Consider the following 20,102-nt stretch of genomic DNA (forward strand, 5'->3'; position numbering starts at 1 on the left):
TGGATGTTCTCTCTGGTTTTCCGTCGAACAGTTGGTGCTCTGCGTTTGGATGCTATTTCGTCGAACAGTTGGTGTTATGCATTTGGATGCCGTTTCTTCGTGCAGTTGGTGCTCGGCGATGTTGTTGTTGGGGGGGGGGGCTTTCGTCGAGCACTTGGCGCCTGCTCTGGGGTGATTGGGGTTGCTGCTTCTGCGGCGTACGGTGGTGGAGTTGAGCTGCGCCTACGTCGCTGCTTGTTCGCTAATATTTTCACCACGCCGCAAGTATACGGGTAGTTGTAATATATGGAAGCAAGGTCGTATCCCACAAGGATTAGTAGTTCAATCTAGTGATTATCCTAAGTCATTATGCTATAGCTATTTAGACTAAACGATGGAGTGATTGGTTTGATTATCTACTAATTACTTAACAAGTGCAAAGACAAATAAAACCAAATAAGCAAGTGGATTAATAAGATGATTAAGGCGATTTAGGGACTAGGCATCGATGATTAAGTAAAAGACTTCAATTATAGCTCAATATTAATCTTGACAATCCTAATTATCTAGAGTGATCTCCCAACTAGTTCTAGCCCCCTCCCGGACGACTAGAGCGGTAGATTACGGGTCATAGTTGCCGTCCCCGGTCAACTTCTAACCTATAACTCCCAAAAGCACACAAAGATCGACATACTCTCACCCAACTCTCAACCTCCCGGTTATCGAATTGATATGTTTCAAACACCTTATCTATTGCAATTATCCTCTCCCGATTCAATGTGCAAATTAGAAATGCATAGAATGTGGCCAACAATCCATACAAGAAATAAATCAAGGGTTTGAAAAGATAATGTGCAAATGAACAAACAAGATTTATATTGAGCATAAATAATCAATCCATTACAAAAATCATCTAGCCTAATCCCTAAATCAAAGAGAAATTTAGCCTAACATGTTCAAACACAATAAATCAAAGTTAAAGGTGTACATAATGAAAGAGAGAGTAAGAAATGACAAATCCTATTTATGAGCTTCTTCTTCCTTCTCTTCTCTTCAATGGTCTTCAATGGTAGATGGGTGTGTTGTTGGAGGCTAGGGTTTAGTGTGTGGAGTGTTGGGGAAGATGAGTGATGGAGAAGAAGAAGAATGAGAGAAAAAGGGGGAAAATGGGGTTTAAGGGCTGAAAAACGCGACTCCGCTCTTTTCCCGCGGTCATGGCCCGCGCCCGTGGTGCTCAAACGTGGGCAAAACTCAGGGAACCCGCGGTCCCGCCCCGCGGCCGCGGGTGGTGACCGTGGGGGGACCCGCGGTCCCAGACCGCGGCCGCGGGTGGTGACCGCGGTACACCCCTGGACTTGAGCACTTAGCCCGCGGTCCCACCCCGCGGCCGCGGGTGGTGACCGCGGGCGATACCTTCCCCGCGACGCGTGACCGCGGCCGCGGCCTCTGTGCGCGGCTGACTTTGTCGGCCCCGTTCTCCCTCGTCCGAGCTCCGATTCGGGCGCCGTTCACGCTCATGGATTCCTCTCGAGACGTACTTCAATCCTATGCTCTCACAATTCTCCAATCAACTCTTGATTTGCCCTGAAAATACTCAAAAACTATACCAAGCAATCAAAACTTCATAAATACTCAAAATTGGGATACAAACACATATATGCAATCAATTCATGGGGAAAAATGACAACAATTCGTGTAATATTGAGGTATGAAATCCATGTTTGTCACTGCTCTTTATCCGTTTGGTTCGATTGGAGTGTCCTTCGTCGAGCACTTGGCTCGCTTGTTTCGTATTGGATTGCAATGGTGGCTTGGAGATGGTTCTACAGGGGTGGCGTTCGGTGGACGGGCTGAGCTGCGCCTGTGCCGCTGCCCTTTTTAGTGAGCTCTGCTTTGGCGAGCTCGGTTCCTTTTTTCTGGTTTGGTTTCTCTTAGTTTGTTAGTTTTTGGCGACGGCATCTCACCGGCCAAAACTTTCAGACTTTTGGGTCCGCTCGATGGGATCTATCGGCGACGGCGTATAACCGGCCGTGTGATCCCCTGTTGGTGGACTTTTTCTTTCTTGTTGGGAGCTATGGGCGACGGCGTCTCACCGGCCGTGTAGCTCTCTTTCTTTAGCTTGTGTTTGTGACTACGGCGACGGCATCTAACCGGCCGTGTCATTTGGTTTCCGGTTTTGGGCATTTTGGCGACGGCGTCTCACCGGCCTTTTTGCCCTTGTTTCTGTTTCTTTTGTTGGGGGGAGAGCCGGGATTGTTTGGGGACGATGGTTAGGCCGGAGTTCCGAAAACTTTCCCTTCCGCTCTCTCCTTTTTCGTTTTTTCCTGTAGACGGGTACCCTTTTTCCTTTTCACGGTTTTTCCCATTGGGTTTTCCGTGGAAAGGTTTTAATGAGGCTCGGCCCTTAGTCTGCTTTTCTTGTGCTTTCAAGGGTTGTTTTAGGTTTTTTTCTTTTTTTCTTTTTCTTAATAAAATCGCCGTTAAAAAACACTACGTTGATTGAAAATTAAAATTGCATTACAATAAAAATAAAGTCCTAAATTGCTTCAAATTAAAAAATATATATAAAAAAACCTACAATCTATGGGAGATCATTGCGTTTCTTAATTAGTGTGTGAAAGTGAATAGAAAAAGGAAACAATTTATAGAAACAAAATAATAGATAAAGAAAAGAAGAAGAAAAAAACCACAAAGAGCCGTTTGGATTGGCTCTATACCAGATTCTGCCCGCAAAGCCGTTGCAAAAATTCAAATTTTAATTAATTATTTATTTTTTATTAATTTATTTTAATTAAAAGGCTGAAATTTTTGTGATTGGACCATGTATATCACACGCCCAATCAAAAGGGGGATTGCGCCAGGTGCGGAGGGAAGGTATGGGTGCGGACATCGGGGGTGTGACATTGGGGGGGAGGGTGTGGGGCGCCAAGCTCGAGTCGGCGTCCACGCCCCCAGTGTGGATGGCCTAAGGAATGATTGTTTATGGCATAAAGTAGTGACATCTCACTTGTTTAATATTGAGAGAGAAAACAAAAATTGCTTTAATCAAAAAGTGGGAGGAATCCATATGTTCCTTTTAGTATAATTAGGAGCCTAATTTATTTTCTTATGAATTGAGACATTATTAATGAGACAGATAAAGTATAAGATTGTCAGTGACTTGTAGGCATACACTAATCCTCTCTAACAAAGAAGCTCTTAAATAATAGAGTTAAATAGCAAAAACAACCTCAAGGTAGTCCCGTATTTTTTAATTTCATCCCTCACGAATAGTAAGTGGCATGGCAGACCTTATTGTATTTTTTTTAAAAATTCCGTCCAGGTTTGCGACGTTCGATAACCGTCCGTCCAGTATTTATTTATATATATTTTTAATTTTTACTCGAAAACGGGCCCCACTTACCGTTGAAACCCTTAATAGCGGGATATGTCATCCCCAATCCTCAATCTTGTATACACGAACCCTAGTTTTTCACATTCTTCAATTTTCAAAGAATTAGACGAAGAATTACACGAAATTTGCACGATTGAGCTTGAGGTTTCTCTCCCTTTAGTCAACGCATAAGATGAGTTCCAATATGTCTTGCAATTCGCGGGGCAGTTCGGCAAGTAGGAATAGGAGCTCGAAGATGGATATAAACTATGAAAAATCAAGGTATTGTTCATGCGTATTTGAAGGTAGGAGGTTGAAAGCCCCTAGAATGACATCTTGGACCGACGATAATCCCGGTCGAAGGTTCTATGGCTGTCAAAACTGGAAGGTATTCAAGTACTTGTAATTTTGACATCTTGGACCGACGATAAATGCTTGTGTAATTTTGTTGTTAATGCTCCATTTTCAGACTAAGAATTGCGGGTATTTCGAATGGCATGATGAAGCATTGTGTTCAAGGTAAAGATGTTATCATAGAATTGAGGAAGGAGAAGAAGAAGTTGGTGAATGAGTTGAACCAAGCAAAGAAAACTTTAACATGTGAATTGGAGGATGAACTCGAAAAGCTATGGAATATCATCCAAAAACTGAAAGAAGAAAACAAGAAATGAAGAAAAAAGATTAGAGTGACATATGTTGTTGCAATTATATCTTGGTTGATCTTCCTGTATTTATTTTCTTTTAGTGTTAGATGATCTTCTTGTAGCCCACACTTTGAATGCAATAAAAGGATTTGCTTTGATCATCATTCAAGTGCAAAATAGGATTGTTAAACTGAAATGCAATACAATAATGTAAAATGAAATGCAAAACTAACATGTTCATTCTTCATAAACAAAATTAAATGACAACAAGACCTGGATTCAAGTTCAGGTTCCTAAATAACACAAAAAAAAACAATATTTCAAGTTCAAAAGAAAGCCATAACAAGGCATGGTCTGGTATGACTGTTTCAAAATATTGATTCACAAAAAAACCCAATTCAATTACAATCTTGTATCATAAAAACACCTCATAGCCCTGTGTAGTTGTGGATGCAATTTGTGATAATTGAGTTGCACTCTTTCCCCCTCCACTTCTTGTCCTTTTTTATATTCATTCATCAATGAGGTGTTGTGTGGTCACAGACAGGGGCGGAGCCAGGGGGGCTAGGGGGGGCTAGAGCCCCCCCACCCAAATTTTGAATATATTTTTTTTTTAATAATATGTCTAAAAATGTTGTTATTATTATTATTATATTTGTATTTTAGTAAAAAAATGTCTAAAATGTATTGAATGCCCCCAAAATTTTTTTAGTAAATGTTGAACTATATTATCTATGAAAATGTTGTTATTATTATTATTATATTTGTATTTTAGTAAAAAATGTCTAAATGTATTGAATGCCCCCAAAAAATTTTTTAGTAAATGTTTTGAACTATATTATCTATGAAAATGTTGTTATTATTATTATTATTATATTTGTATTTTAGTAAAAAATGTCTAAAATGTATTGAATGCCCCCCAAAAAATTTTTAGTAAATGTTTTGAACTATATTATAACTGAAAATGTTGTTATTATTATTATTATATTTGTATTTTAGTAAAAAATGTCTAAAATGTATTGAATGCTCCAAAAAAAAAAATTAGTAAATGTTTTGAACTATATTATCTATAAAAATGTTGTTATTATTATGATTATATTTGTATTTTAGTAAAAAATGTCTAAAATGTATTGAATGCCCCCAAAAAAAATTTCCGGGGACTACCGCCCCCGAACCCCCGTAACAGTTCAGCCCCCCCCCCCAAAAAAAAATCCTGGCTCCGCCCCTGGTCACAGATCTTTTGTCTTTCCACTTCAAACCTGGAGCTTTGAATGGCAATTGAGTTGGTAATCTAACTTCAGTTCCTTCTAGCTCCATTGAATCGAATTTGGCTCCATGCTCTTGTGCTTTTTTCTTATTTCTCTTTCTTTGTCTAAAACAGTTATGCTCCAAGAACAAAGTCTTGATAGTTAGTCTGCCATTCTCACCATCCTTAGAAACTAGCATCTTGAATGGGCAATTCTCAGCATTCAAGCAAATAACTCTAAGTCTTGATGTCTCATTCTTCTCAAACTTCAATTTATACTCATACTTCACGCCATAGTCATTTAGGGCTTGTCTTGCTTCAATCACATTTGCAAATGACTGCCCTAAATTGAAAGTTCCATCACCATTGCCTTCATTCCTAAAATTCTCTTCAAGTTACTCGATTGTTTCGTCTTCAGGATGAACTTCTATATAAGCTTCATCTTCATCACCATCTCACTTCGTTCATCTTCCACACTTACATATCCAATGGGATTTACATACCCTATGTCAATACCCTCTGCCCCAGCTAGTTCATCTTCATCTTTCCCTCTAATATCTACCCCAATGTCCATGTTCTCTCCCTCATTACTCTCAATACCCTCTGCCCCAAATCCATCATCTCTCTTAAGCCCTAACTCCCTCATCCCTCTCAGTTCCCTCTGCCACAACTCCCTCAGGCCTCTTAGAACCCTCTACCCCAACACCCTCATCCCTCACAGTACCATCGACCTCAGCTCCACCATCAGCCCTCTCAACATCCCTTGCCTCTGTTAAAGCAATGACTTCTCTGCCATTCCCCATTTCGGTTTCATTCTCTGTTGGCAATTGAGCCCTAGTAAAACATGTAGGTAAGGGTGTTTCTTCATCATCAACGAACATATCTATTTCCTTAAAACCAAGGGCATCTAGATATTGAATCACTCTCTTACAATAAACGTCATCTTAAAAAAAAAAAAAAACCCTCTTCAACTTCCCTATCAGGATCCCAAATGTATTTGCCATTGGGATTTGGAAACCCTAGTTCACTAAACTGATTATGGATACGAGAAAATAATATTTCCTCTAAACAAGCAACTACCTTCTCCAAATCATAAGTTTCGAATAGCCATTTATCATTCTTCTCCCAATTCACACCAAAATGAAAATTAAATTCATTTGCATCAATCATACTGTTACAATAAAAAACAAGAAAAAATCATAAGCATTGTACCATTCAATATCGAGTTGTTCATAATGATCAACGAAAACACATAAAAACTGTACATTCGACATAAACATGGAAAAGAAACTTTTTAACTTACCTTTGTTTTCCTTTATCTTCGCCGGCCATTGCATGTAAAAAATCGCCAAACTCCGACTAGATTCAAACGCAAAGAAGTGGTGAAGATGAGAAGTCGAACGGTTCTTTTTGGTGTGGTGTTCTGCATTGAAGGTGTCTTGCTTCTCCCGGGGTTTAAACAGTTAATGGAGCCCGTTTGAAATTAAAACAATAATAATAATTACTGGACGGACGGTTAACGGACATTGCAAACGTGGACGAAAAATTAAAAAAAAAATACAATAAGGTCTGTCATGCCACTTACGATTCGTGAGGGATGAAATTGAAAAATACGGGACAACCTTGAGGTTGTATATGCTATTTAACCCTAAATAATATAATGATTAGATGCTTACCTAAAAATTATTTAAATATTGTTAAATCTGTGACAAAAAGAAAAGTTAAGCTCTTACGAGAAAAAGTGTTCACTCCTGCATCGATCTTGTGAACTAATTTTGTTTAATTGCCTCATTTTTTTTCCTTATTAAATAATACTCCATCTGTTCCACTAAAAGTGACATGTATTCTATTTTGGACCGTCCCACTATAAGTGGTCTGTTTCCATAAATGAAAAATTTTAACTCTTAAAAAAGTATAGGCACTATAATTTCTAACTAATTTACACCTTCTCCTTAATTCTCGTGTTCAAAAATTTTGAGCCACTTATAGTGGGACAGAAGGAGTATTATATTTAATAAATTGTTGTGCATAGAATATCGGCTTTCAGATTAATATATACTTGGTCACAAGGTTTGGATATAGATGTTAAAAAATAAATATTAATTTATAATAAAAGGGAAAAAAGTAATTTTTTTAAAGGATATATTTGTCAAAAAAGGAAGGAGAGAGAAATGGAGATATTATTTTTCAAATGAGAAGAGAGATAATAATTTGTGGTCCATAATAACATATGGTGTAAATAAAAAGTTATATAAAATTATTTGTTATATATTAATTTTTTATTTTGAAAAGTGACCTATTGAATTGGGATGAGAGAGTACGGAGACAATTGGAATTAGTGGAATATGTATTCGATTATATTCAAATAGAATTAGATGTAATCCCATCTATTGGTGCTATTGCAAATATGAGCTAAGTCATCTGTCTTGAACTTGTACTAAAAAAATTGTCATTTTTTTAGAAAAAAAAAAAATCGTTAATTGATATGTTCTAGTTTGTACTAAAATAAAATAAAATAGTTTATTTTCTGTCCCCGCTTCACGACCAATGTTTTCGAGAAGTGTTCAAAACATTTGATAAATTAGTTATTTTTTGGAGGACCAATTTACAAAAACCACAAAATTTATATAAACTGTTTAAACTAAATTTTCCTTTTTCTAATTATTTCCGAGAGGATATTCACGCGAAGATTATCACTACAGCACACCCACAAAAAAGACAAAATCCCCATAAATAGCAAATCGAGCTTTGATTGGTAGTATATAAAATTCTGTCTCTGAGAGAAATTTTACCTCAATTTTAACACGATTAATCCCAAAAGCCCTAGAAACTGCAGCATGGAAGCTGATGTCTTGATTTCCCCATAGTTTGAAACCCCCTTTTTAGATTATTGAGCAAGAAGAAGAAAGAGAAGAAGAGGGTTTTACGGGCTTTCTGTAATATCGGATAAAGTTAGGATTTTTAGGGTTGATGAAGATGTCGGATTTCTGGGTATTAATCTGCTGCTTTTTTTGTTTAATGGGCTCTTTCGCGGCTTACGGCAATGTGGTTTTGATAGGCAACAATGTTACTTTGTCGTTCGAAGACATTGAAGCTAATTTTGGTGAGTTTAGTTTCGGTGTTTCTTTGGTGTTTTGTGCGTGCCTGTGTGTTTGAATTGGGGTGATGAGATTTGCTTTTCTGTTTGATTGAATCGTTATAATGGGTTTTATTTTTATTTTTATTTTTATTTTTCAATTTGATTGTAGCAATTCATTATCTGTCTGCTTGATTTTCGTATACGCTTCTGATTACTTTTGTGTTTGTTTACTGTTTGATGAAATGCTTGAATGATTTAGCTTCTGCAGTATTTGAAACTTTTTCTCAAGTAATTTTTGGGTAGAAAGATTGGATCTTTTCTTGACACCGACATATAATAAAACAGATATTTATGAATCTAACTAGAGAGCTATGGAATTATCAGTAGAGTTTGATTGAGTCAGTTTATTATTTGAAATATTTTCTTAACTAATTATTGGTTGTTGGCTTGTTTATGTAAATCTGTGATTGGCCGTAGTACTGTTGGCTTCTTTCTTACATGTATTAATGGCCTCTCACTGATGTAGTTTCTCGTGATTTCAGCTCCGTCTGTTAAAGGATCCGGGATATGTGGGACGCTGTATGTAGCCGAGCCTTTGGATGCATGCTCACCACTGACTAATAAAGTCGTTCCAGTAGTGAATAGCACCAAGTCTCCGTTTGTGTTGATAGTCCGTGGAGGATGTAGCTTTGATGAAAAAGTGAGAAGAGCACAAGCTGCAGGGTTTACAGCTGCCATTGTCTATGATAACGAAGATGGTGATTTGGTTGCAAGTATGTATTCTCCCACCACAGCTTCGTACTTCCGATTTCTTAGACAATGCTTCGTCCTTCGTGAGGAAATCCTCTTTTTCTCCTAATTCACATGCAAACTTATTTAAATGTTAGTTCTCAAAATTTGGTATTTCTACATAGCCGAGTGTAATCTCTAGTGTGCAAGTTAGGTTTTGAAAGTCGGGGTTTCTAGTAGGTTTCCTTACCTTAGTGAATGGCTTTTGGTGGACTTGAACTTATTTAAAATTGATTAAGGAGGTATTCACTATTCATTATAAGCTTTCCCTACCGTAAGGGCCATTGTAGCATGAAATTGCTACAAATATTTTAAGCTATTCATCAAGAATGACCTTCATTTGTGAATTACATACTCTACTTTTTCTGGTCTTGTATCTTCGGGTCTCCATCACTTTTACCTGTAGGGGTCGAGCATAATGCTATAACAATCATCTAAGCATTTCTGAATCCCTTAAGGGGGTGTTTACTTTGAGTGATAGCTTAGACGGATAAAAATAAAATAGGTTAGTCCACTTCATAATTTGACGGATTGAACAATTTTAAGCTTCTTTGATCATGTAATTGCTCAAATACGTAATCATATATATGTTGGCAGTCAGTCTATCGAAGTAAAGGCCTCCTAAGGTAACATCTCCTCGTTTTGGTCCCTCCATATTTGCCCTATTTTCAACTTTGAAATGGTAATGGTCTCTCTATATGATCAAATATAATATACTTGCTTCCTGATTGTTGAGGATACGAAGAGGTAAACATCTTGAAATATTAGTATCTTCCTTAAGTGACTTAGCCATGTGAGTAGCTATGCTTTTCCATAGTGTTTAATTGCTGTCTCTTCAATTTGAATATGTACTAAAAGCATTAGTTTTCAACGTATCCAAATGCAGTGGCTGGAAATTCTGCTGGTATAAAGATTCACGCTGTGTTCGTTACCAAAGTCTGTGCCCAGACACTTATGAAATATGCCAATGCTAGTGATACGGAGGTGTGGATAGTACCGAGCTTTGAAAACTCGGCATGGTCTATAATGGCTATCTCTTTCATTTCTTTGCTCGCCATGTCCGCGGTGTTGGCTACGTGCTTCTTTGTCCGAAGGCATCGGATTAGAAGAGAATGGCCTCAAGCTCCACGCGTAAGAGAATTCCACGGGATGAGCAGCCGTTTGGTGAAGGCCATGCCGTCCCTAGTGTTTACAGCTGTTCTCGAGGACAACTGCACTTCCGCGACGTGCGCCATATGTCTCGAAGATTACAGCATGGGCGAGAAGCTACGGATACTGCCGTGTCGACATAGTAAGCGTTTTCCCTCTTGAGGCTTTATAGCAATCATTCCATGTATAAATTGCACTATATTTGTTGAATTACATTTCATATCTCAGAGTTCCACGCCATGTGTGTCGATGCGTGGCTGACTTCGTGGAGAACATTCTGCCCGGTATGCAAGCGTGACGCCAGGACCAGCAACGGCGAACCACCAGCGACTGAATCCACGCCACTGCTTTCGTCCACTCCAGGTTCCCTTGCTTCCTCTTCACTCTTGTCGTCTTTTAGGTCATCGCTAGCGTCATCATCGGCCATTCAAATAGGTCCGTCATCTTCCCGAACGCCGCCGTTCTCACAGCCTCAGTCCGTCTCCTCGACCCCTTATAACCCGAATTCGCTTCTCTCCCATCACCAATCCCATCATCTGAGTGCTAGCCGGAGCTCGGTCGACCTTCGAAATATGTCGTCCCAACGATCCCTCGGAGCTTATTTAGTCTCACCCCACTCGTTAGGTTACCCTTCCTTGTCGTCTCTCAACTCCAGATATATGTCCCCTTATATCCCGAGTCCGGCCATCGGCTCCTCGAGCTACCTCGGATCTTCGAGCCGTCAAGCTAACCCTTTGCATTACAGCGAGTCGGCCACAACCGAGCCGAGACCGTTGCATTATAGCGAGTCAGCCACGAGCTTTTCGCCGTTCGCCTCGGCTCAGTCGCTGCCTGATTGTTAGTGAAGCTAGTGACTTGCTGGATTGGCGTGCTCAGATCTTCATGCTAAACTTGTAAATTGCCACAAGTTTGAAATTATATTTGATAAATTTTGCTATATAATTTGCTAAGGTTTTTGGTGCTTCTTCATTTTGTAAAAGCCTGTGCCTTTTTCAATTATTTTGATTTTTTTTTCTTTATTTGTGGGTTTTGCTGTTGGTTGTATATATTGAGGTTTGTTCCACTTTGTGAGTTAGGGATTCTCTCGTTCAACTCGTACTCTCACATCTGATTTCCTCTTTCGTTCTCGTATTTTATTTGACTTGCAGACACGTGATATTGTACGTGTAACACGTTGTGTTATACTCCCTCCGTCCTACTTCAATAGACTCATTTTTCTTTTTGGGTAAAAAACTTGTACTTAATTGGTGTGGACAATACCACTTTTCTACTAAAAAGTAAATTTTCTTAATCTCTGTGTCCAAAAGAAGTGAGCCTAATGGAGTCGGGCGGAGAGAGTATCAAAATTAGAATAAAATGCGTGTTGGTCTAAAAGTAGAGTGGTTAATTCATAAAGCTATAAAAGTTTCTGGTTAGAATCTATTCATATGCTATCTTTAAAACTATTTGATCATCAATAAGGGGGGGAAAAAACACTAGAACGAAACTCAAGATTCGAAATGTAGTCTGGAAAATCAAGATTACGAAGTGAATATAATAGCAAAGATCTCTCATAGTAATACACCGCAACCATTCTATACAAAAAAAGTGTTCTCATATAACTTAGTTTTTAATTTACGAAACAACAATGAGACTAACGTGACATACCTGCCCAAATTCGACAATCCAAATTGATGATCACCATTCCCCCAAATCACTGCATAAGTTTCGAAGATTATCCAACCTTTTATCCGTGTCTAATTCGAATTTTCATACTGAGTTTTCCATAGAATCTGTAGTCAGCAAAGCACAAAATCAGTCCTCCTTGACAGCATCCCGACGCGATTCTCTGGTTTCTGGCTGGGATGCGGAGCTCCTTCCATCAGTAGCGTGGTCTCTGGTGCCAACGGTAAGAGGCTCTTCTTTGGCCATCATCACGATCAGCACCACTACCAACACCACGAACAATAGCATGAGGAACAGTCTGACTCCAATCTGTGATTTTATGAATCCCGCCAAGGATGGACCGTTGATGCTTTTTTGTACGACATTTCCTTCTCTATAGCCTTCAAGGAATTTCGAGACTTGGTTGCCCATATTGGTTTCATCCATGCTTTCTGAACCAATGACCTGTCCAACCGAAAGATGCACGTTGGAGATCATTTGAAATAAACAAGTTCCAATACTTAGAGAAAAATTAGGAAGAATCTTTAGAACTTAACCCATAGCAAAGCCTAGATGATAGAACAATGGAACTGAATGCTACACTAAATCCCAAAGATTCAACTTGAAAGACTTAAGTGAGCCCCTTTAAATTAAACGTGAGATAATAACAGTAGTCGAGAAGCTTTTGAGAAAATAAAACTATCACTTACAGTATAATACTCCTCATCGCCATCCCAGACAACCATCTTAGGAAGTGGGGTTTTCTTGTAGACTCCAAACGATTCAACGAAATCTTCCCACTGCTTCAGCCCAACATAACCAAACACTAAATCACGATTAGCAGAAGCAGCGGCCTTTAAAACTTTTATTACTTCCTTGGACTTCTCATCTACTTCATCTTCCAAGATTGTCACAACAACTTTCCTTTCATCATCTCTGAGCGACTTCAATGAATCTTGATTTAATGGTAATATCAAAGGAAGCATACTCTGTTTTACGTAATCTTCAACAAAATTTTCTGCAATTCAGGGCAATAAAATAGAAAATATACATAAGATTTAAAAAGAGAAAACGTTAACCATTTTAACGGTTTTGATCGATGGAAAGCTTCTCGAGGAATATGTAAATGTCTACGCCAATATCTTGTCGCACACCCCATATGTTTGCGCTACTTTTAACATCCAAAGTGGGTTCAAAATCAGATTTAATCAAGAGCTCAACACTTTGATGATTAAAATCAAGTAAATAAATATCAGCACTGAGAAATATTCATGTAAAACAAATTCCAACTATAGTTTGACACATAACTGAACCTGGAACTTTGGATAATCATAAGTGGTAAGCTCTGCTCCACTAGTTACTTTTGAAATCACTCACACACAAAATATTTGTCGATGTGCTATGTGTGCATGCAAGTTAACAACAGGGGTATTGCAAAAAAGATGATTGACAATCAGTAACAAGCTAACCTTCAAATGGCCCATAGAAAATGCTCTGCTCGTTGTAGGCTGGATGAATCGCAACCAAAGCAGGCTCCTTATCAAAGTCGTATAAGGACATGATATCCTCTGAGAAGTCTTTGGCCACAGAAAACCAGGCTTTCTTCTTATACTTGACAGCTATTTCTGATATTGAGGTCTCATTCAGGCCAAAGCCTATAAATATAGGAAAATTTGTGCCCGCTGCCTTTATAAAGTCTCTAATAGCAGAGTCGGAATTAAGAAAAGCAACATCAGGAGCAACAAATTTTGTCAAATATTGAACAAGTAAATCTGCTTTCCGTGGCCCAAAATATTCTGTAGGAACTCCATGTATGAATACCTTTAGAGTTGGGTATCCACTGCATTAATAAGAAGAAAGTTTACTGGTTACTGACCATGCAGATCATATACATCTCATCTACAAGAAACAACGAAAGCGGGACCAGACAGCCCAAAAGACTACTATTCCAGGAGAATGAGACAACATACTCAATGTCATGCTTAGATCCAAGCTTTCTGTACTTGTCAGCATCTACCTTTGCTACAACTACAGGAGGCTTCAATCCAGCTAGAACAGGGGCCGCTTTATCTAACTGCAACGTAACATTCACATTTTTCAGTCCAATTTATAAACAGGATATTGGGGCTACATCTACAATAGATTATTGATACTGTAGGAATAAACCAATATTCACTTATAAACAGGATATATTGGAAGTAAGTTGCTCCCTTTAAGCTGCAAAGCCTTTTCACTCCAACTTGATGGTCTCTGGGGTGAAACAAAACTAGTCAAGATGCTATAGAAGTTCTAGCTGACAAGAAAATCACACTATACATATTTCACTAAGGAACAACCCCTAGTCCTGCCAATGACATCAATAGTTCAACTCACACCAGGAAAATATTTCTATCCATAAGTCTAATCTACAGCTCTGCAGATTCAGAGGTTAAAGTTTCATCATTCGTAACTCACTCAACCAGCTTATAGCCACATACTACAGCTTAATATTTGGATTCTAACTTGTTCCCCAATACCTATCAAATCATATCCAAGAGCAATATTGCACCACCAATCAAGGATCAAAACCGACATGACAAAATCAGCTGTATAGACTATTGAGTTACTCATAATTTCGAGGACACTCAAGAATACTGAATAAATCCTTAATTACACCAAATTGAAACCAAAGTTCTCGTGGAATAATAAAGCAGCCATAGCTCATGCTAGATATTGACAAACATGTAAAGCAATATATGCTTACATTATCAAAACTGAAAATATATAAATTTATGGCCACAGCACAATTTTCTTTTCATGCTTTTGAACATAACAAAACATAATCAGGAAAATCACAGTAAAAGGCTCTTTCAAAGCAAATAAATTTGACTAATTTCGTCAACTCGATAATATATAGACTTCACAACGTGAGCTACAACAACAAAATCGAAACTAGCAGCTCAAAGGGAATCTTCTTCAATAGAAGTATTTTTCAAGGATGAAGACTGAAGACCAAAACAAATCACATACGATACGATCCACAATTGAGAGAGAGAGGCTGAAAAGGAATCAGTTAAACCTCAGGCGCGAGACGCTTGCAGTGGCCGCACCAAGGGGCGTAAAAATCGACGAAAACGTAATCGAAATTCGAAATTGCAGCATCGAAATTGGAGTCGTCGAGCTCCAACACTTTGCCGTCCAACTTGAACTGATTTACCGATGCGCCGATCGCCGTAGAAAGTAGAACTACGGAAAGCAACGATAGTAGTTGGAGATAAAATTTTGCGAGACAGCAGTAGATCGTTAGAGGAGAAGATGCCATTGAAGATTTTGATGATTGGAAATGGTGATAGTTTTGGTTTTGGTTTTTGTAGGGATTTACTACAGATTTTGGTCTCTGAATTTTTTACTGCCGAAGAAAAGTATGATATAATATTTTGTTTTTTACTTTTCAGTTTTCATAAGTTAGGGGGTGTATTCGTTGTGGATTTCCACAAACTTTAAAAAGTCTATGGAATTTAAATTTCATGGAATTCACATAGATTCCAGACGACTTTCAAAAAATTCGTGTTGGATTTCACCCCAATTTTCACTGATTTTCGAAGACTTTACGGGATAATTTTGGAATTGGATTCCATGAGCCCAACGCTCGCGGAGTCCCAGTACCGCTGGAAACCCAGCGACCGCTGGGTTCCAGCGAGCGCAGGGAATAAGTGATATATATAAATGCTCAGCGGGCGCTAGTGCCCTAATTTACATCATCTCCGCGCGCAGCTCCCAAACCTCTCCCAGCCAACTTTGCGCCGCTCCCAAACCTCTTCCAGCCAAAAAATTCACCACCACTTCAGTCCTTCCATACCACCATCCTCTCCGGTCACCTTCAACGACACAATGGTTCGAACCAAGAACGCCAACATCCGTAGAGACGAGGAGGAGCCAACTTTGAGCGAAAGGTACGAATGTCCCTTTGGCTTGCAAACCGAATTAGAAGGAGAAATATTTAAGAAATTTAACTTGAACTACATTATTTGTCCGCATTACTTGGATTGGGAGTTGATTACTGATTTGAATCTTAGGCGGCAAGTTGGTTTGTATTTGAAGAATCTAGGGATGAAAGAGTACGCTAAAGATATTGAATTTTCTGGGTATGATCCTCTATATTATGAGTTCATGACTACTGTGGATATGAGTGGCGATATGAAATGGATTAAAGCTAGGATGTATGATCGAGAGTATAAAATTAGTTTGGCTAGAATGAAAGTTGTTTTTGGTTTCCCTGTTTCTGGATTATCTGATAAACCTCGGGGATGGAATGTTAATCAAGCGTGGAATCGATTGACTGGCTGTGATAATTGGGATAGTTCGGGTATGCCTAGTGGGTTCATTAAGGATCCGGCGTTGTCTATTGTACATAAATTTCTTGCATATAATGTGTCTGGAAAGGAACAGGCGAATAAGGTGAATGCATATGAGGTATTTTTGCTGGAGTGTGCTTTAGATGGCACAAAAGTGTGCATCTCACAGTTTATTTGGGCTGCTATGATTCGGGCGAAGAAGCGCCCTGTTGCCCATGCTTCTTTATCTACTATTATCACTGGTTTGGCACACAAGTTTGGAGCTATTACTGCGACAGAGGGGCCTCAGGATAGTCAGGATGAGCTGCATGGTGAGTACATTGATTATGGTGAGCTCAAAGGAGCTCAATTGATTTCTGACCGATAACAAATTAATTAACTATATTATTTAAATAACATTGTGTTTAAAAAATAATTGATAACAAATTTACCTCTATATACGCATCCCATACTTCATCTGGGACCGTGAATTTTTTGGTGTTGTTGTCATAGCCAAAACTAGAGTGAAACTTCAAGAGTGTTGAATAAGCATTCCAACGGCTCTTAAACCATTTGATACGACTTTGGTAGTGATTATAATTTTTATTGCACCTAAGTCTTTCATTCAGAACAGGCAATATCTTTTCCTCTACTGTGGCTTTGCTAAATAAACCACTATTATCGCGTCATCCCCTAATTGCAGATTCAACCAGAATTCTTAATATGGCATCACTTTGTTCCTTTGTCCATGCTTCATACACTGCCCTTTTTTTGAAATCTTGTGGTTGAGAGTCTCCCATAATAATATTACTAGACACCGAAAATGAATACAGATACAGTACTATATCAATTAATAAAAATAAAAAAATAAAAAACATCAACAAAAAACTGAAATCAACTCACACGCAACAGAAACACAACATACAGTTGCTAACAATTTATAAAGGTACAAGATTCATGCTATAGAAAAATTGCATAATTAAAATAATATGAAGATATAAAATTTATGAAAAAAAATACCTGGCTAAAAGCTAATATAGAACCCTAAACTTGTCTTCTTTTTGAAGTCTGCTTCTGTGTAGGCGTCTGTGGAATGAGGGGATTCAAACCGAAGAGCTATATTTAAAAGCGTGGGTGGGCTGGGCTGCCTGGGCCCAGCGACCGCGGTAACCCAGCGCCCGCTCAAACCCAGCGTCGGCTGGACAATTCAACGATGGCTGAGTTCCAGCGCTCGCTGGCTTCTTGGCCGCGGGCGCTGGAACTCAGCGCTCGCTTAAAATTTCATGGATTTCAATTCTCGTGGTTCTTGGCCGGATTTCGTCGTGTGTATTTTTTGGATGAAATCCATGAAAGTCATTCCGGATTTTAAGTCAATGGAATAACGAATACACCTAGATTTGTATGGATTTTAAAAAATCTTGAACAAATACACCCATATTTATATGGACTTTTAAAAGTCTTGAACGAATACACCCAAATTTCTGCAGACTTTTAAAAGTCTTGAACGGATACACCCAGACTTTTAAAATCCATAGAAATCCATCAAAATCCAGAACGAATACACCCCCCAGTTTAGGGCCAAAACCCCAAAACCCCCCAATTCGATAAAATCGAAATAAGTGAATGATGTTTTTAGTTTTCTAAAATTTTTAATGTTTTTTTTTATAAAAGGGTTAATTGCTTGAAAATTTAAAAAAAATCGAATTTTTTGCGACTTTCTCACTACCTTTCAATTTGACACAGGAATACATAAATGAAATCTTTTATCTTAATGTTCCCAAAATGAGAAATTTCCCACAATGAGAAATTTCCCACAATTTTAAGTTGACATGGACAACCGAAAATCCAGCGTGGCAATGTCAGCCAGCTAGAGGAAGGACGTCGTTTTGTTTCAACATAAACGACATCGTTTTGATTTCCAACTACAATTAAAAAAAAATCCAGGTTGGGGGAGAACGTGGCCGGCAGAGAAGGTAGGGTTTGGGTAGGCGAGGGAGCTCCTTCTCCGGCAAGGGTGACAGTTGCCGATCTCTCCCCCTTTCTCTCTCCGCTCACATTTTTCGACCAAAGAAGCCAAGGTTTTACTGCTTCCGCTTCCTAATCAACAATCTACCCCAAGACACCCTCCACCAAATCTTTTGCCACCGGCCCCTCCGTGAAATCGCCGCCACCAAGTGTGTGTGCAAGGCCCTCCACGCCGCTCTCTCCTCCGCCTCATTCCTTCGCAGCCAATCTCGCCCCTTCCCCTTCCTCGCCCTCAAGACCTCCCACAGTCACGTCTCCACCCTCCTCACACTCCACGTCTTCGACCCCGCCGCCAATCAGTGGTAGAAATTTTCCCTCTCCTTCCTCCCCTTCGCTGGTCTCCACCCAATCACCTCTTCCAACGACCTCTTCCCACACCTCCCGAATCCCCAAACCCAAAAGCCCTCGTCGTATGCAACCCCCTCACCAAGCTCGTCGTTCTCTACTACGGGTAGTCGTGGCCGCCGCTCCTAAGGCGTAGGTGGACGTCGAGCTTCCTGGCGCAGACAACGGAGGATTGGACGTGGGATTCAGTTTTGGGCTGTGGATTGCAAAAAGAAGGTGTTTGGGAAAGGGGGTAGGTTTGGGGGGGGGGTTTGGGAAAGGGGCTAGGTTTTTTAAATTTTTTTGTAAATTAATTTATTAACAACTTATTATATTTTATTTAAAATAAGATTATTAAAAAAAATAAAAAATGACATATCATAGCTTATTGCCATGAATTGACGCGTCATCAGTGTTTGCCAACTTATGTCGTCGGATTTTCTAATTTTGGGAACATTAACGAAAAAAATTTCGTTTATATATTCATATATCAAATTGAAAGGTTGTGAGAAAGTCACGAAAAATCCAAAATCTTTTGAATTTACAGCCAATTAACCAAAAAAAAATGTGTAAATATTTTTTTGTAAAGTTCAGATTTTTAGTTACTTATACATGCACAAAAAAGTGTTAATAAGATAAAATAGCCACTTTCATAGCATATACTCCCCCCGTCCACGAAAGAACTTCATAGGAGAGAATCACACAAGTTTTAAAAAAAAGTTGTTAAGTGTGAGAAAAAGTTATTGAGTATATTGAACGTGATGAAAAGATGTTGTAATTGTTGGGGTCCCGGAGGGTTGACTGAACAGGTGTATGGGGGGGGAATACACCTGTAGGCTATTTTTCGCAAAACACAAAACAAACTTAACCAAATTTCAATTGGAAATTGGTTCTAGACTGATACTGAAATGACTTCAGTAATTTGATATTAGTCGAGCGTAAAGCTTAACTGATAGCCACGTAAGGCTTCAGTCTAGTTTGTAGAACAGAGTAGAGTTATCGATCTTACTGACTATCAGATATATGATCAGTTAGATTAATAACTCAGCAACAGAATTTAAACTTAGTGCGAATAGTCTTTAGAAAAGGTTTGTCACTTGTAAAAACCTTAGTTACACTTTTCAGTTAATCCAGTTCAGTTGAAAATAGATTTAACACAGATAAAGGAATAACTTAAAGCAGATAAATAACACAAGGATTTTTACGTGGTTCGGAAACAACATTCCTACTCCATGGCCAGTTGATTAGTCTGACAAACACTCTGGGCTAATGCATATAGATGCACAACAAACCTACCAACACCACTCTGGGTTGGATTTCTCGCTCACTCTTAGCATGCTTAGACATACTCGTGCCCTATCAGCGCTTCGCTAAGATCTCTGGAGTCAGACCCTGGTCTGAACTCCCGCTTGGCTTACGGGTGCCAAGGAACCGATCTGTTTAGTTTTCCTAGTACTAAACAACCACTCAAACACTCTTTTCTCTCGGTTGAAAAGGGGTTTGGATTCTTTCAACTAAGACTAGTTGAGAACATGCT

General features: G+C 38.9%; 2 protein-coding genes across 2 annotated transcripts; one reads left to right on the forward strand and one right to left on the reverse strand.

Moving 5' to 3' along the window:
- The first annotated feature begins 7,834 nt into the window (after positions 1 to 7,834).
- Positions 7,835 to 11,351, forward strand: LOC131010165 (receptor homology region, transmembrane domain- and RING domain-containing protein 2-like). The gene is made up of 4 exons (XM_057937585.1): positions 7,835 to 8,345; positions 8,864 to 9,094; positions 9,997 to 10,401; positions 10,488 to 11,351. Exons 1-4 carry the CDS (start codon positions 8,213 to 8,215, stop codon positions 11,099 to 11,101), a joined length of 1,383 nt encoding a protein of 460 aa, XP_057793568.1. The 5' UTR covers positions 7,835 to 8,212; the 3' UTR covers positions 11,102 to 11,351.
- A 410-nt stretch (positions 11,352 to 11,761) lies between these two features.
- Positions 11,762 to 15,354, reverse strand: LOC131010164 (protein disulfide isomerase-like 5-2). Its single transcript, XM_057937584.1, has 5 exons — positions 14,962 to 15,354; positions 13,874 to 13,977; positions 13,373 to 13,743; positions 12,614 to 12,921; positions 11,762 to 12,368 (listed from the first exon to the last, which is right to left on the reverse strand). Exons 1-5 carry the CDS (start codon positions 15,202 to 15,204, stop codon positions 12,054 to 12,056), a joined length of 1,341 nt encoding a protein of 446 aa, XP_057793567.1. The 5' UTR covers positions 15,205 to 15,354; the 3' UTR covers positions 11,762 to 12,053.
- Between the last annotated feature and the right edge of the window lie 4,748 nt (positions 15,355 to 20,102).

This window comes from Salvia miltiorrhiza, chromosome 2, assembly GCF_028751815.1.
Source record: "Salvia miltiorrhiza cultivar Shanhuang (shh) chromosome 2, IMPLAD_Smil_shh, whole genome shotgun sequence".
Taxonomy (NCBI): domain Eukaryota; kingdom Viridiplantae; phylum Streptophyta; class Magnoliopsida; order Lamiales; family Lamiaceae; genus Salvia; species Salvia miltiorrhiza.